An 18,392-nucleotide genomic window follows, 5' to 3' on the forward strand; every position below is an offset into this window, starting at 1 on the left:
TTTAAAGATATACGTTTTCACAGGTAATGTTAAATTAAGAAATAAAAACAAGATTCTGAGTAAAATATTCATTTTCAACATTGCCAGTCTACCAAGCCATGAAAGAAATAGAGTACACCAAAATACCAGCTCCTTTTTGATTTCCTCAAATAATTTTGGTGATTATATTCCACAATAGAATCAAGAACTTGTTTTAACCAAATTCCTAGATATTTAATTGGATGCACTGTCCATGGAATGGAGCAGATCTTAGCAATATTGGAATGTCTTGGTCTAGACAATGTGAGTACTATGTCATCTGCATATAAACAAATTTTAGAGATCAGATTCCCAAAGCTAACACCTAAAATCTTTCCATTGTCCCTTATTGTAATTGCTAGTGGTTCTGTGACCAAGACAAACAAAAGGGATGAAAGGGAAAATTTCACTTTCAACACGTACTTCTAGAAAGGGATAATTTCTCTGATATATTACCATTAATGAGGACTGTCGCCCATTAAGATTGATGTATAAGTGATATCCAATTTCCAAATTTTTGTCCTAGACCAAATCTTTCTATAACTTGAACAAGATAGTCATGCTCTATCAAATGCCTTTTCTGCATTGAGAAGGAGAAGCATGATTTTGTCCTGAGTTATTTACCCTTTTTATATTACATTTATAATCCTGCTGATATTTCCAGCCAGCCGTCTGTTCCCCAAGAACCCCTTTTGTATATTCAGTATATTTAGTAATAACTTTATCCAATCTCTCAGCTAACATAGATGACCATATTTTAAAATCTGATTAAGCAGGGAAATGGGACAATATGAGCAGAACATGTATAGATCCTTCCCTGGTTTAGAAATGGCTATAATTTTGGCTTCTGTCCCATTAAGTGGGGATTTCCTGTCTGAGTGTTATCGGATTAATCACTGTCAATAATGACCTTCCAATTTTTTGCAGGAGTGCTTTATAAAATTCAGGAGTAAGGCTATCTAGGCACGGTGCCTTATTGCTTTTTAAGTCCTCTATAACAGCTGTTGTCTCCTCCGTAGTAAATGTTGCTTTCAAAATCTCTACATCCTGCTGCATTACCTTAGGAATCTTAACCTTCATGAGAAAATCCTTAATAAGCTTTATATTAGGTTGACCAGAGGTGAAGAGTTTTTCACAGAAGTTTTAAAACTGCTGCATTATATCTAGATTTTATAAATCTTCCATCATTTATTAGATTCTTTTGATTTCTTTCTGTGAAACCTGTACTAATTGTTTAGATGGCTTATTCCCGAATTCAAGATGTTTCTGTTTAATTGAATGTATCATACTCTGGAGTATATAGGCTCTTTTTGATTCTGAGCTTTCAAATGTTCAATATTACTCAGAGCCTGAAGATTCCCCTGTTTTGAGATTGAATCTCCTTTATTAATCTTAGTTCTTGACTTTTTGCTATCCTATGTAAATCTCCATCTTTAATTATGAATTATGAACTCCTGTTACAGGCTTTGAACATGTCCCATATCACTGGCCGAGTTACTTCTGTGGTGATATTGAATAGGGAAGAATTCATCTAAACTTAATTAAATTAATTCCTGAACATCTTCTCTTCTCAAAAGCCTCCTTATTCCACTGATCCAAATCCTAATTGTAGACAAGAAAGTTTATTATAGTCTAGACTTGAAACAATTGTACATTAAACTGCATGCTGTTGATAAGCATCTCCAGTACAAAGGATCTCGGCTAGCAAGGCTGGACTATCTCTTCTTTACCCCAGACCCTTGAGGGCCACTTCCAGTTGTACCAAACAATACAGTGCTAGCTGGACCAGTCCGTCATATGAGGCACTTCATAGGTTTAACAGTGAGAGGTGCCTAGGGCCAGTGAGATTTCCAGGAAGCCACATGGATGCTTGGAAGCTTCAGGTGGCTTGATTTCTGTAGACCTTGGTGCTTTGTTTTGTTACTCAAGGTAAGAACTCTGCAGCAGCAGCACCAACAGCAGCAGCAACAGCAACAGCAGGCAGCTGCTCAGGCCCAGGCTGCTCAGATGGGAGCATCAGGACCGGTAAGTCACACACCCCTGAGCGCACGGGCCCATGCTGGTGGAAAATTGCATGCCAAGGTAGCATGAAGGAGGTTCCTGGTGGCTTTCAGATGAAGGCTCTGAGCCTCCTTTCCCCTGCAGTCCCCTTTGCCTTGTGATGGAGGCAAGATTTTTGGGGCCTTCTGTGCATGTTTGAGGTGATGAGGTTGACCAAAGTGATGTGGCCATGCACCTGTTAGTGGCTGCCTGCTGGAGCCAGGTGGCTGATGGGACTCCTTGGGGATTTCTGGTTGCTTCTGGAGCATTTGAAAACTCCCAATTGTTTTACTTCCTTTTCCTCTAATGCGAACACAGTACATTTCCCCTACAGGAGCTTGGTGCCCCTTTATGGACTGTCTGTTCTGAGTAATATGAGCTCTAAGAAGCTGCCTTATTTGGATGAGAAGTAGTTAAGAGAAGATTCTTGCAGCTTCAGGGCCACATGATGAAGCGCCTGAAGTTCACCACTTGACGCTGGAAGAGAATGCCAGAGGCCTCAGAGTTAGATCTCCAGCTGTTCTTTGCTGTGGTTTTTCCCTCCATGGATTGTGAAGCACTTTGCAAATGGTGGCAAGCGTTGGTAATGGCTGTGAAGCAGTGCAAAACCATGGCAACCATTTTGGTGGCCCAGCTCAGCCTGAAGTGGCCCATACTCTCGGCAGCAATTCTTTTCTGTCTCCGAACACATCTGTGAGCCAACCAAGACCTTGTCATCCATATTAGTTCACCGCTGGTGGCAGGCTTCATCCTGTTGGCCTGACATGAATACAGGAAGGAAGCAAGGTTCCCAACCAGTGTTGTACTAGAAAGGCTTGTGAGTGATAAACCTGCAAGGGAGACATTTTCCCACTCACCTGCACACTTTAATGCAAGCCCTTCTAAAGAGCGCTTCTTCCTGCTCGATTCCAAAATATCACAAAGCCAGCAGCTGGGCAGACCCTTTCCTGCTGGCAGCGCTCTGGATGCTTGTCTCCTGCCAATAGTGGTTTAAGAGAACACAAGTGTCAAGGTAGCAAGAGGGAGCCAGTAAGGTGGGGTGGGGTCATGTGAGGAGTAGACCTTTCTGAGGCGTGATGAAGATGAGTGCAGTGCGGATAGAGCTCATGAACTCTTGGCTGTGATGGCAGGAAGCCACTTGAAGTATCTTCTGCTCTTTGCTTAGTTCTAGGCCTTTTCATCCTGATGCAGGATGTGCCAGCTCTTGCCCACTTCCCCTTTGTAGACCCCAAATTCTCCCTTTCCCATCCCACAACTTCATGTAGTTGGTTCTCTGCACTGCCCTTCAACAGCTATCTAGTTATGGATCTTCCATTTGGAGGAGGGGATGAGCAAATCTGGGGTGAGAAGAGCCTAGTAAGTCTTACCAAAAGATTTGGTGGCTCCCTTTTGCTTGCACAGTGTGTGAGTTGTCAGAGAGACAGAGTAACTAGCTTGCAGCAATTAAACGGGGCAGAACATGACACGGTGGTGAGGAGTGTTCATTTCTTGACTACAAGTGTATAAGGCAGGATGTAATTAAGACTCTCTCCCCCCACATAGTGGGGGTGGCGGTGGCAAGGACTTTAAGGGTGGGCTCAGAAGACCCGCTTCTGTTGCTCTCTGGATTTCTGTTGCTTTGTTCCAAATGCCAGAAGTTCACCATTTTCTATTGTACAGCTTTTGCATGGCATTTGGTACTATGGAAGACACAGCTGTTAAAGGTCACTGGGGCATGGACAGTCTCCTTTTGCTTCTATAGAATAGCTAGATTCAAGTCCAGCAGCACTTTAGAGACCAACAAGCTTTTTGGGGTATGAGCTTTCAAGAGGCAAAGCTCCTTTCATCAGATACCAGTTTGGTGTAGTGGTTAGGAGCGTGGTGGACTCTAATTTGGGAGAACCAAGTTTGATTCCTCACTCTTCCACTTGCAGCTGCTAGTGTGGCCTTGGGTCTCTCAAGAGCAGCCCTTGAAAGAGCTCTCACATCTCTACCTACCTCACAGGGTGTTTGTTGTGGGAAGGGAAAAGAGATTGTAAGCTGCTCTGAGACTCCGAGTGAAGAGCAGGGTATAAATCCAATCTCCTCCTCCTACTCCTCCTCCTGTAGATTCATTTCAAGTTCTAGCTTCTATTCTGTAAATATCTAAGGCAAATCTGTTGTTTGGAGGTCAGCCAGTGTAGAGGCTGATATGGTGCAAGAGACATTGAAATTGTGGTCCAGATTGGGAAGTTCTTGCGATTAAGAGGAGCCCTCCCTTGGCTGGCGGTCACAATTGTTGTGAGAAGGGCTCCAGTCACTCCAGAGGGACAATTGTGCCCTTAGGAAAAAAAAATAGATGTGCTACTTGTGGAAGGTCCTGCTATGCTAATATAGGGAATTGAGTTTTCAAGCCAGCAGAGAAGATGCAAATAAAATTGTTCATTTTATTGTAATTTATTGTTTTAAATCATATTGTATTGTTTTAACCTGGCACTTAGTGCCCTGTAAGCCGCCCTGAGCCTCCGGGGTAGGGCGGGGTAGAAATTCAAATATAAATAAATAAATAAATAAATAAATAAATCCATATCAAAACAGGAATCCCTGCAGAGACAGATCAGTAGTTGCTAGCTAAACCCCTGGAGTCTGGGTTGGTTACTTGCATATTCTTTTTACAAGATATGTAGGTGGTAACATTTTTATAATTTGGCTAATTCTTAGCTACTTAGTGGCGGAAGAACAAATTTTTGAACCTTGCAATTTTAAGTATTTGTCCTGGGGAAGAAACCTTTGTGTGTTTTCTACCTCTCATTCCAAACAAATAGTAGTTCCCTCTTCAGGAAACTACCTTGATTATTCACATTCTGCAACACCAGGATGCATCTCCCTGCTGTACTGTGACACTGGTGGCTACTTTCTCCTGAGTAACTAGAGTGACATTTTGCTTTACAAAAAAGTTTCCCCTGCCTTACCTTACAACAATTCAGGGGTCTTCCTGGCAGTTTTCGGTGGGCCTTTGAAAGGCAACCAAGGAATTGTTGGCATACAGACTGGCTGACCTTCCACTTGGATTTGTCACTTGGATTTCCCACTTTGACTCTTGGCTGCCTGCTCTCCAGTTGGAGACTGCTGGGGCAGATGGGAGTGGGGCATGAACCACCGAACTTTATTAAAGCTGCTGTTGTAACTAAATCCTGTTGTCCGTCACTGACTTCTGTGGTACTTTTACTAGGCAGTGGGCTGTATGGTCCCTATTTTGATGATCCTCACAATCCCCCCCCCCCATGAGATTGGCTATTAATATTTTCATTTTTTTTCCTCGATTTGGGAGTGTGGGGTGAAAGGAGCAGGGTGAGGTCTAGACCCCCATCCAGCAAGTTCAGGGATTTGTACCTAGGTCTGCCCTGTACAAATTCAACAACTTGCTGGCTACATTGTAAGAAGTGTCCAGAGGAAGAATTGCTCTTCCTTGCAAGGAAACTGGTCTTGAAATTTCTGGGCTGGTGACTCGGGCTCCTGCCCTGGTGGTGCAGGGGAGATCCAGGCTGTGTCCCCCTTATATCTTCCTCTCTCTGCTTGAATAAATGTTTCCAGGGGCTTCCATTCTCAGTGTTTGCCAAGCAGTCTCCCTTGAACCCCTTTCCCCTAGACCTCCCCATAGTAATGGAGCCAGGTGGTGGTTCCACTTGAACGGGGAGTCTTGGCAGACCTGAACCAATGGTGAAAGGAACCCTGCTTCCTGCTGCCTTCAAAGGACCTGTTGCTCCCCTTCTGAGCCATTGTTTCAGAACAGGAAAGTGCTGAGCAGCAGCTGCTCCATCAAGATCCGTTGTAAAGAGCTGACCGTACTTCTGGCTCACCTGCTGTTGGAGGAAGGGGCCCCAGCAGGCTGGCTTCCCTCTGGTGTGGTGTGGCAAGAGGCACAGGCCCAAGGTGGTCCGCTTGCATTCTGTGCACATGCTGGCATCCGTGTGGCTCTGCCTGGAAGGGCACGTGTTCTGCCAGTGGTGCCCCCTCCCCCTTTTCCTTCAAGGCTGTGTTGCTGCTGCACCACATTTTGCTTCTGATGGCACCTCTTGTCCCTGCGACCTGTAACATTATCCATAACTGCTTGGAAGCCGAAGCTGTATGTGTGTGTTGTGCATTTTGTGGTGGCTCTTGCATGTTGAGTGTGTGCGTGTGTTAACATGCATGTTGTTTGTTTCTGAAACCCAGTCATTCATTTCCCTTTTGAAATCCTGTCTTAGACCATCCCTCCCTGCCCCAGGCCAGGAGGGGATACATTGTGATGTCATGAACTAACAGCTGCGCTGATTTTGATGCTGTTTCTTTAAGTTGTGGCTTTTCTTTTCTCTGTCTTGATGTGTGTTCTAACTTTTTTTTGTTAGCAACTTTGAGCTCTGTGATTCTTTCCCCAAGACATGTCGCTATGGCTGCTTCAATCCATTGACATGGAGCACTAAATATAAGGGCACCTGTCATCATTCCCACAAGTGGCTGGGCTAGTCTAAGGATTCTAAGGGTCAGAAAGAGACAAGAGGATGGGAGTGGCTCTCAGAAATGTTTGCCCACTTAGTTGGTGGCTCAGCTACTCTTGTGTCCATGTGCCATATTTGGGCCTGCACCTTATGTCAGACCACAGTGTATGTGAGTCTGTATGCAGGGTGAGGGGGGTGGCATTGTCTGTGTTGCACAGCCTTCGGAGAGAATTGGACCCAGCCTGGGCCTTAGATAGGACCCAATACAGGCTGGGACCATGTGGTGGGGTGGGGGACGGTGCCCATTGAGTAAGAGCCACGCATCCCATGTTGGCACCCAATATAGATCCTTGGCAGCCAACATTCAAATCAGATCAAATGTTTAGCCAGTTTGTGGTCCAAACCCTCAGCCATTTCAAAATGGGTCCCTTTTTTCCCATTGGATTCTAGCTATCAGTCCACTGGGTGTCCTTGGCAGGTAGATGGCCTTTTGGTAAAGCCAAACAAGGAGTCTCTCCAGAGCAGGTTTATGCCAGGGTTGGTGTCCTGAGACTAGTTCACCTGGTTTTCACCTCCTTGGAGGCTGCATGTGCTTCTCATCCTGCCAGTGTGCTGCATTTCTCGTTTTGCGATTACTTTTGTCTGTCCCTCTGTCCTCCCAAGATGATCACCGCAACTATGGCCCGAGGTGGGATGCAAATAAGACCACGGTTCCCGCCTACCACCGCAGTATCTGCCACGCCTCCAAGCACCATTCCTTTGGGTGGACAGCAAATGCCTCAGGTATTTACTGAAGCTGACAAACATTGCAGTTGGGGATTCCGCGAGGGTTAGTGGAGATTGCGCCAGCCATCTGCATTGTCCGAGGGCTGATTTGTAGGTTGTGTTCAACTGCTGATGTGCAAATTTAGCAGCTTGTCATGCAGCTTTGTAATATATGACAAGGAACTCTTGCAATACCCTTAGATCAGCTTCTGGAAACATGGAACTTCAGACAACCCCTTTCTTGCAGAAGAGATACTGAAGGAGTTCACAGCTCACATGAATGGACAACATGTAAGCTGCTGATTTGGCCACTGATGTGTGCCTAACATGGACGTAAACTCTGAGGCAGGGGGTGGCTACAGAAGTCACTCCAGAGATGTGTATTCAGTGCCAGCAGATGGATTCTTGTCCCTCCCTGGATGTTTAAATTGGTGTCCATGTTACTGTCTCTCTCCCACATGCTATGCCCAACTGTGCATTATAGTTGCTTCTCTTTCTCCTCCCTCACCTCCAGTCTTTCACCTGAGAAGCTCAGTGATGCATCTGCCTGCTTGCTAAGCCCAGCTGCAGCCAAGTCTGTTCTGGTCTAGTCCACTCCAGCGCGCAGAGAAGTCCCTTCTGTGTGACCCTTCTTTATCCCTAAAGTGAACCATTGCAGGGCTTGCCAGGTCTGGATCAAGAAGCATATCCTTGTTTCCTTCTAGAATTCTTCTGGTGGGCTCAGGAGGTCCAACGAGGACCTCAACCATTACACTTATGGAACAGTCACATACTTCAAATTGCTGATCCTAAAGACAGTTGGAACTGACTTTTGTTCATTTTTGTTCTTCTACTGTATAATCAGTCATTCTTGCATGAGAGAGATGTCATGGATTTGAATATTGACAGATTGTGAGAGGACTGACTGTCCAAGATCAATACCCAAAAGGTTTATGGATTTTCACCCACATCTCCAACACCCACAGTTAACATTGACTACATCGTATCTTCACTGTAAGAAATCTTGGGAGGAGCAACCTCTGTTTAGAATGCTCTAACATTCTCACCGTTTGCAAAGGCATTCCTCCAGTGGTTCCTACCTTTGTTCTGGAGATGGAGCTTCCTTAAGCCTGTTTTGGTATTTTCTTTCCAACACGTTACACAGTCTAGTTACACACTCTTAGGAATGTCCTGGGGTACATTATGGGACTTGGATAGCATCCGCTTGAGAAAAGCCAGGACAAGCCCTGCACTGGTTGCATGCCTTACAGTGAACCAGGCTGCATCATAAGGGGCTTGCAAGCTTAACCGATATCATAGAATTGTTTCTCTCCTCTCAAGTGTGAGCTTTTTAGTCTTACTGCTTTGACCTTGCACTGCACATATGAGGTAGGTGGCTGTTTTAGTTTTTACAGTGGGAGAACTGAGGCTGAAGTTGGTAATTTCCTGAAGGTCAGTCAGTGAATGTGTGGTTCAACTGACAATTGGGGAACTAGGTCTCCTTTGCTAATGAAATGGGATACAGTCACAACTGCAACCATTAGTTCTGAAGAAGGAGATGCAAAACCATCATTAGATCAGTTTGGTAAAACGGATATGTAAAGAAAATGCTTCAGGGAACAGATTTAAAAGGTAACAGAGTCTCTTTATATTACCGGAGAAAGATAGCTATAGATGTTAGAAGCAGCTCTCAGGGCACTGCCGAGCTGAGATTGTTCCCCAAGTATAGTTTGCCCACCATTGCATCTACTTGCTCATATTTTAAAACATTGGAAGTAGATGGGCATCATCTAAGAACAGTCTAGTGCAGCTGCTGATGTTGCCGGTTCTGGATGCATGAAAGGATGCATGCACACACCCAGGTCATTCATGAACACTTGTGGCCCTAGGTTGCACTCCATCAAATGAACCTAAATGAATAACTACTTGTTTGTGAGAATTGTACTACAGCAGCAAAGCCCAGTCCTGGCACTCTTGAATGAGCAGAGTTCTGTTCTGCAAAAGGGAACTCTAGGCAGTCAAGGTCCAACCTGGGTTGGACATCTGGCCTTAAATCCCACATGACAGTTTGACTTGGGAAGTGTGACATCTCAGTAGCTGTGTAACTGGTGGGCCCTTGCAGTGCATTTAAATAAACGGCTGCCAGCATTTAAGATTTATATAAGTTGGGAATAACAGTTTCCCTCAGTTCCTTACAAACATTCAAAAGATTTTCTCATTTGTGGGGATAGACAATATTGGTAGAACTTCGTGTAAATGTACTTTCTTTTCTCCTTTTAGCAATTAAAGCGTCTGTTTTTATATAAACATAGTTGGGAAACTCATCTACTGCTAAAGATTGCTTACATTAAAAGGAGTGTTTCAAAATCTGGTGAAACAAAGAAAGTGTGGTTAACTTGCAATAGTTGATTCACTTTAAGGACAAGCTTTTATTCTAGCATAAACTTCATCTACTAGAGCTCACTTTGTTAGATACATGTAGAGGAACGTCACTAGGTAGAAAACGAAGATTTCTTCTTAAACAACAGAGTTAAAGGGCCATGAAATACAGGGTGAGATCATTAGGACCCCATATATTTATTCTTCCTCTGATGTGATATACACCATCCTGTGTCAGCAGTGCCCTTTTGCTCTTTACGTATGACAGACAGCTCAGTCCCTATGCAAAGAAAGGACTTAACACTGACATTAAGGATGGCAATATTCAGGAACCAGTTGGGAGAACTGGCACTGATCTAAGAGACACCATTATTCATCAGAAGAACTTCAAAGTGAGACTTCTTGAAAAATGTATTAGCTAATTTATTAAATAATTAGAGCATATTAAGAAGTTTGATATCATCTCCGAAGCACTTACAAGGATTTGTGATTCCTCGGCCATTACACATGGCTCTTTGACATACAAAAGTTTATACTAGAATAAATACTGGTTTAAGTGCCACTAGACTCCGATTTATTTCACAGAAATAGACTAACACACCTATCCCTCTTGAAATATGACCAAGATAATTACCTTGAGAGCAAAAGAGCCCGATTATTCTTTTTTAAAATTTTATTGAGTTTATTACAACATGTATACAAAACAAGAACACATCAGTATCATACAACCTTGTGATAAGTAAGATATTGAACATATAAGATGCATAGAGCATCATACAAAAATATTTCTCTACTATATTGCATTAGGGAAGTGGATCGTAACACCAAATTTAAATCAGCCAGCTACCAAACATAGCATACAACTCTAAATTTGTCTTTTTTGTAAATCCAAGGCGGAAGCAACTTCAAGGTAGTTGTTTCTCAGAGTAAATGAGTCTCTTCTATTTTAGTTCAAGTCTTGTGACAGTATGATGTTATAGCCCCCTAACTAGACACACAGACGGCCTGGTTTGAGGGTGGGAAGATCATGATTAATTGGGCTTCTTCATTCGGATTTTAGAGAGCTTGTCTGGTCTGTGAAGGGTCTCCCACTGAGGGGCTGGAGACTTTGCCTGGTCTTGTCTTCTAATGCTAATTTTGTTAGACTTTGCAAACATTGAGGGCAAAATTGTAAACACTGGCAGTACTCAGTATTGCCTACTACAATCAGCTATTTCTGTGTACTGGGTGCTGAGCATAACTGGAGGTCCTGGGGATCAAACCTGAGATCTTTAAACATGCAGAGGATATGCTCTGCCTCCCAGAAGATCATCTTGGCCATTTGGTTCAGCATGTTCTATGAGCATGCCCTATTGAGGAATATGGTTTTGTTGCATCAGATAAAGAGATTTGGAGGTCCAAAATGAGCATTGTCCTTGCTTTGACATTCTGACATTCTTACAGATGTTTGCACTAGCACACACTGGTAAACTTAAAGGATCTGCCGGTATATCCACTGCTCGTGAGGCAGCCTCTGTGGCAAACACCAGGCAATTGGCTGAAGGCCTGTTGTTGTTACCCTAACTGTAGCCTGCTTGGGAAAGGCTCTCTTGCCGACAGTTACGAGTCCTTTTGTTCCAGGTCAGCCAAAGTAGCATCACCATGATGTCCTCTCCTTCACCAGTCCAGCAAGCCCAGACATCCCAGCCAATGCTTCCACCACCTCAGCCACAGCCCTCTCCCCAGCCAGGGCAGCCGACTTCTCAGCCCAACTCCAATGTCAGGTAAGCTTTGCAGGGGGAGCGAGAGCATGCTGGCTCTAACCGATCAGGTTTTATCTACAAGGGTAAATGGCTGCCTCTGCTCACTTCAGTGCAAAATGTCTTCCTCTTCTTTCAGCTCTGGTCCAGCCCCTTCTCCCAGCAGTTTCCTCCCCAGTCCATCTCCGCAACCCTCCCAGAGTCCAGCAGCTGCACGAACACCGCAAAACTTCAGTGTCCCTTCTCCACTCAATACACCAGGTGGTTTGTATGGAAATGCAATTAGCAGTCCAAGAGCGGGTTCTCTTCTTCCTTCTTAACCAAGTCTTTGCCCATAGTGAACTTTTTTCATGAACACGGTTGAAGGAGCCTTTTTAAAGCCAGGGTTGGTGGAACGGGTGAACATTATACTTTGTACCTGATAGGCAGATGGTGATGTTTTCTTTCCCTGATCTCTTCTGTCAAATTCCTTTTCTCTGATACTGAAACAACTAGGAATAGAGAAAAATCTGCCCTAGGCTCTTCTAGCACCTTTCCCTGCCCCAGCCTGGCCAGTCACATTTGCAAGATTGAAGCTTCAGGGGTAGCAGCAGGAAAGGTGGGAAAGAAGGTGTGAGTGCTGTAGATTAGATTGGGCCAGACCATGTATGAGGGATAGGGGAAGCTCAGGGCAGGCCTTTGTACCTTCTGGCAGCCTTGGACTCAACCTGTGATCTCTTTCTGCTTTGAAGGCAACCCCAACTCAGTCATGAGCCCAGCCAGCTCCAGCCAGTCAGAGGAGCAGCAGTATCTAGAGAAACTCAAGCAGCTGTCCAAGTATATTGAGCCTCTCCGAAGGATGATCAACAAAATAGATAAGAATGAAGGTATGTGTGGCCCTTCCAGTTCTCTGTCCTTTCTGAATCTGGGATGGGGAATGAGATGGGAATCAATAGGAAACCACTTTACTGTCTGGTAAACACACGCCAAGTTGGATCCTTCGAACACTGAGACTCTTCAGCAAGAGGGTGCAGTTTATGGCGGGCTGGCTAAAGGTCCTGGGATATGTATGGGAATTGCATTGTCTAGGGCTGCTGATAAACATGTTCAGCTACACATGGAGTTGCCAGTAGCCTGCCTTGAAAACTCTGTACCATTGTGGGTACAGGACAAGGAAGTGCCATGTCAACTGTCCTGGGCTTTGAACATGCTCATTTCTATCAGTCAAGCATGCTCATTTCTATCAGTTGCCAACATCCTTAGAAACAGTACCCCTTTAATATGCAGAATGACTTAGGGTTATTCTGTAGCTAAACTGCAGTTTGTTGGGCCAGGCTGGATCCTGTGCACACAAGGAGGCCTAAGGCCTACTTCTCCATCATCTTGCTTTCCAAAAGGAGGATGGTGGTGACAATGGTGCCTTACAGTGGGTGCAGACTAGCAGTATTCTTGTGCTATCTGTTGCAAATCTTGTCAGGAAGGTGCAAGTCTGCTTTTTTGACATGGAAATTTGAGCTTGAGTGAAGAGGTTCAGACATTCTGGTTGGGCTGGGCAAATACCTATGGCAGTTCCTCTTTTAAAGCATTGACCTGCCCCTTCATTGTCCATCACAGCCTGAATTTGCAGCTCTGCTGTCTGGGGTGAATCCATCCATCCATCCTTCTAGCTCACTTCCTTAAGTAGAGGCTAAACCTGGCTAGCTTGCAGTTTCAACTCAGTTATCTTTTTTCTCCACTCCTAAATGCACCCTATATTTATTGGTGCATATGCTGTAATGCAAAACAAACAAATACCCAAGTCTGCAACTCAGCAGGAGGAAAAGGGAACATGCACATCTTGAAATATGTGAAGTTTTAGCACCTGGCCTGTGGAGAACAAACTTGAAATAAAAAGGAAGCTGAAATGCTAACGTGGCTGCCCCTGTTGAGCCGTGCATCACTCTTACTCGCAGGATAATTTAGCATAGCTGCATTTCTGAGGTGTCTCTTGCTTTAAGTTAGACAGGAAGAAGGACCTGAGTAAGATGAAAAGCCTTCTGGATATTCTGACTGATCCTTCCAAACGGTAAGCTTTACTTCCACCCTACCCAAAAGTTGAATTCCTTCCTTCCAAACTCATTGCCTTCAAAACCCTTATTATAAATAAGAAAAATGTGAAGAGTCCTGAGGTAGCCCCATTCATCTGCTGGAGTTTCCATCAGCAGAATCGGTTTCTTGCTTGGCAGTAATGGGATAGAATGAAATGCTCCTGAATCGAGCATACCTTGTGCTTGCTGTTCTGCAGTTCCATTTTCACTTGTTGTGTAAGAAAGGCTCCTTAGATGAGTTTTTGGCATTTATCTGAGTAGCTGTGCTTTTTCTCTGGGCTCTTTGTTCTGTTCTTTCGTATTTAAGTGTGCCACAAGTAAGAGCTGAGCAAGTTAGCAGGTGCCCACAGCTTCAAGAAACTTCTTCCTGTCCTCGTCTGCCCTCCATGAGCAGCTCCAAGGGGATGAGAGGGAGTGTGCTGGGCAAGAAATCCCAGGAACTGCCGGTAGCTGCCGTACCAGTCCTTGGGCAGCCAATTGATCCATGTGTTACTAGACTGCATATTTGCTTTAGTCACATTTCTGTGAATTGGGTTGAGGGGGGGATTGCTTTCCCTTCTCAATGAGCACACTTAACCACGGCACTAATGTTCACAAGCTCTAAGAATGTCATCCTCCTTTCTTCACAGCTGTCCTCTGAAGACTTTGCAAAAATGTGAAATTGCTCTGGAGAAGCTCAAGAATGACATGGCTGTGGTAAGCAGTGTGGGTGTGGGTGGAAGACAGGGATAAAGAGACAGACTGATGCTGTTGTTTCTCTCCCCTGCCATAGTTTATTTCCTGTTATATTACAGAAACCAAGAATAGCACTGGCCTTTCCCTTTGACATCAGGCTCACAGGCTCTGTCATATGTCCAGGGGAATTCCTTTTCTGAGGGTTTTATCTGAGCCCATAGTTATGTGGATGTGTTTGGGTGCCCATGGCTGGGTGAGCAAGAATTGTCCATCAATAAAACCTAAAGATCCTAGAAAGTGGAAGCCGGTTTACAAGGCCAAGCAGAATAGGTGAACTGGGGCAGCTAGGGAACAGGGATTACATGGCAGGAAGCCAGTCCATGTACAATAATGCAGTTTCTACTGTCTGATTCAGTCTCTGTCAACCAAATTTGATGTGGGTAAAGGGTGTGTGTAGTTAGGGGGCGCATAGTGGTGCTGTGGATCTCTGCAGGAAGTTGCCTGAGCTTAGTGAACCAAAATGGATGTATTCTGTGAGCCAGTGCTTTTCAATGGATGATTGGAAATATATTTTTTAAAACGCAGTAACGTCCAGTGACATTTATAGGACTGCATCCTCCTAAGAAATGTATTCAACATCTCTCTCTCAGCCCACCCCCCCACCTCCTGCATTGCCTCCCACCAAACAGCAGTATCTGTGCCAACCCCTGCTCGATGCAGTGCTGGCAAATATCCGTTCCCCTGTATTCAATCATTCCCTCTACCGGACCTTCATGCCAGCTATGACAGCTATCCATGGCCCACCTATCACGTATGTATCACGATTGCTCTTTCTGTCCTGTTTGGGGGTGTGTGTGTGTTAAACTTTATATCACTGTTTAGGATGACACAGTAGGCCTAAAAGTTTGCTTTTATGTTCTTGTGTAAATCTGCAGACCTGCATTTTTCACTGTTCCGGTTAACTTAGTTTTCAGCCTTAAATGATAACTTACAAATAAATGGCCTTATGCCCAGAATAAATTTAAGAACAAATGGAACAGATGCAACAGTTGTTCTTTGGGATGATCAGAGGTGTTTTACATTGTGCCTTTAGAGACCATGAATCAAATCGTTCATATGTTGGTCTATATTAGCTTCTGTATGACCTGGCCACAGCCTGTAACCTCTGAAACTCTCTGATTTGGAATTCAGTGAAATCTCCGTAATAGACAAAGCTCTGTGTAAGACGCTTTGAAAAGCACATTTATTACATAATCTTTTTTTTTCTAAAAGTCAGTTTAGGTAGAATAGAATGATATGCGTGCTTATATAGGATTGATTTCTGTGGGGTATACCAGTATTCTGTGTATCAATTTAATGTTGTGTTTAATCAGATCTTGAGGGATCAGATTACTTTTAAGTAAAAATTTTAATTAATACATTGGCTGCTTATTGGGAAAAACAGGGTTTCACTTTGAACCTGGAATAAACAAACAAACCTCAGTATTGTCCTTAGAGACGAAGGGCTGTGCCTTGCAGATTGAACATTGTAATCAAGCAGTATTGTGATTTAGTGGTTAATGCATTGCTTTAATTCAGTCAGAGGTTTTTAATCTCCATGTGGCTGTCTAAAGTAATGCCCCCTCACAGGTGGGTCCCAGCAGCCACCATAGTCCTTCCCTACAGCTGTTGAGATGTTCAGTCTGAAGGTGGATCTTTTGGATTGGGAAATACAGCTGTTTGTGTGGTGGCACAAGCTTCCTGGACTTCATTAGATGTGGGCACCTGATGTAGTCTACAAAAGGAGATGTAATCATACATCTGCTAGTGTCTAAAGTGCCACAAGACACTCTTTATTGCACCAGACCAACTTAGCCATCCTCTATTTTGTTTTGGCTGTTCCCAAATGTTAAATAGCACTTTTTTTGCTGTTCTTGTTAGACCTTTGTCAATAGATGTCTTGCATCTTTTTCGCAAATAAACTAATTAACCTCCATTTCCTCTCATATTTCTCTCTGGTGTGTGTTTGTGCTTCATAGGGCTCCAATATCTTCCCCTCGGAAGCGAAAGTATGAAGAGGATGAAAGACAAACCATACCGAATGTATTACAAGGAGAGGTTGCTAGACTGAACCCCAAGTTCTTGGTAAACCTGGATCCCTCCCACTGCAGCAATAATGGCACAGTCCACCTCATATGCAAGCTAGGTAAGCAAGAAGGAAGAGCTGTTCTGGGTTCATAGGAGTAGGAGCATCTGCACTGTCAGAAATCCCACACCACCAGTGTTCCCTCTAAGCTGAGTTAGTGTGAGCTAGCTCACAGTTTTTTAGCCTCCAGCTCACACATTTTTGTTTCAGCTCAGGAAGGATGGCTCCAGAGCAAAATGATTTATGCAGCAGCCAAATCGCTTGCTCAGAACTTTAATGTCAGTAGCTCACAAAGTAGAATTTTTGTTCACAAGACTCCACAGCTTAGAGGGAACATTGCACACCACCTGCAGCAGATTGTTTGGTACAGGCTAGAAGTTTGTCCTTAGTTAAACCTGAGAGATTATAATGGGCTGTATAATAGTTCAGTCAGCGGTTGGCTGCAGTCTTTGTGCCCCACATTCCAGAGGTTAAATTACATTGCTTGACAAGCAGCTTTCAGATGGTGTTTGAAAAGATTTCTCTAGGTAATGCCAAATGTCTTTGATTTCAGATGATAAGAACCTTCCAAATGTTCCACCACTGCAGCTCAGTGTCCCAGCTGATTATCCAGATCAGAGCCCCCTGTGGATTGATAACCGTCAACAATATGGTATGAAAAGAGGAGGAGGGAAGAGATGGCATGTTGGGTGGATGATTATGGCATCTATATTAATCAGCTTAACTTCTTAGATCTCATGGTGGAATAGGCTGGGGGGTGGCCCACTATTTTCTGAGCACAAAATTAAGAAATAAGGAAAGATGAGAGACTAAGAAGTGAGTAGGGTGCTTAGGATATTCTCTCTTCCAGATTTTAAAGCTGTAAAAAAAAAGAAACTGGCAATATATGCTTTGGCCTTCAAAGCTGAGACTGCTTGTTCCTGAATTGCAGGCTGTGCATTCCATTTCACTGGTTTTCTAAGATGGCGGTGGCCATGCAGAGTCCCAGGCTTTGGCAATAAATCTGTGGAGAAAGACCGGCCAAGAGCTGAAATCCTACCTCACCCATAGTTTGGACAAGGCACTGCCTTTTGATCTAGGAGTTGCAGCAGATATTGGCTGCCTCCACATCTTCTAGTTTCAGGGCCTTTCTCCCCATACAACCCCTGGTATCCAGAGTCTTGACAACATACGTGCATGCTGTTAAGTCATGTTATTGTATTATTTTTCAAGCTTGGGCCCATCTTGCTTTTTTTTTTCCAGAAGCAAACCCCTTCTTGCAGTCAGTGTATCGCTACATGATGTCCAAATTGCTGCAGCTTCCTGACAAGCACTCGGTCACAGCGCTCCTCAACACCTGGGCACAGAGTATCCGCCAGGCCTGCCTGTCCGCTGCCTAAAATCATGTCCCCTTGATGGGCCACAGCTGGAAGAACCACAGAAGCAGAAGCCTTAACTCATGTTTGTTTGCTAGGAGCCAGGCTTCATAAAGAGGGTCTGGCGTTAGGTTTAGCTCTTGTGCTCCTTGCCAGTGGCTGGATGCATATGATGGATTTGTCAAGGGTCTCAAGATGGACGTGTCAGCAGATTTTTTTAAAAAACATCTTCTTAAGAGAAGAATATCTGTAGACTTCTGTCACGGAGTCTTACTATAGGAAAAGGGACAGTGTCCTTCCGCCTTCGTCCAGTGCCAGATGTTATGTTACGTGTATTTGGATGCCATCCTCACCTGAGGTTGCCTACAATGGGGCAAGACCATTGAGCTATTACTGATCAGACAGGTGATTGAGGAAGCAGGTAAGCTTTCCCTATTCTCCCACATGGCTCAGGTTGTCACTGAAAGTGTTACTAGTCACCTTGGGATTCAGCATGGCAGTAACTGACTTGCCTGTGGGTGCTTAGGGTGAGACAGAAGCTGCTTCACTGAGCACTGGGTTTGCATTCTCCTGCCTGTTGCTAGTCTTTGTGGAATTGCATTCTTAGAAGTATTCCTGTTTCCATGTGCTTCTGCTATTACCATTGCAGAAGTTCTGCAAACTGACTGATTCTCTTCAAAACAGGAACGGCTTGCTGTGTCAATTTGAGGACATTTTATAAATTGTACTTCGTAGGCACTGATTATAATACAAATGTCAATATTGCATACCTTGAACAACAGCTTTTGTTTTACTGTAATAAATGTATTATTCCC

At 44.2% G+C, this 18,392-nt stretch overlaps 1 protein-coding gene across 1 annotated transcript; it reads left to right on the forward strand.

Annotated features, from left to right (window-relative positions):
* Window positions 1-1,947: 1,947 nt before the first annotated feature.
* MED15 (mediator complex subunit 15) lies at window positions 1,948-18,308 on the forward strand (the record flags this gene model as incomplete). Its single annotated transcript, XM_015416673.1, has 12 exons — window positions 1,948-2,043; window positions 7,158-7,277; window positions 7,461-7,550; window positions 11,238-11,380; window positions 11,496-11,617; window positions 12,088-12,222; window positions 13,337-13,400; window positions 14,052-14,118; window positions 14,748-14,908; window positions 16,116-16,282; window positions 16,776-16,874; window positions 17,465-18,308. Coding segments are annotated over 12 exons (1,401 nt in total), but the record flags the coding sequence as incomplete, so codon positions are not given.
* Between the last annotated feature and the right edge of the window lie 84 nt (window positions 18,309-18,392).

Source organism: Gekko japonicus, unplaced genomic scaffold (assembly GCF_001447785.1).
Source record: "Gekko japonicus isolate JY-2015 unplaced genomic scaffold, Gekko_japonicus_V1.1 scaffold16, whole genome shotgun sequence".
NCBI classification, from domain to species: Eukaryota; Metazoa; Chordata; class Lepidosauria; order Squamata; family Gekkonidae; genus Gekko; species Gekko japonicus.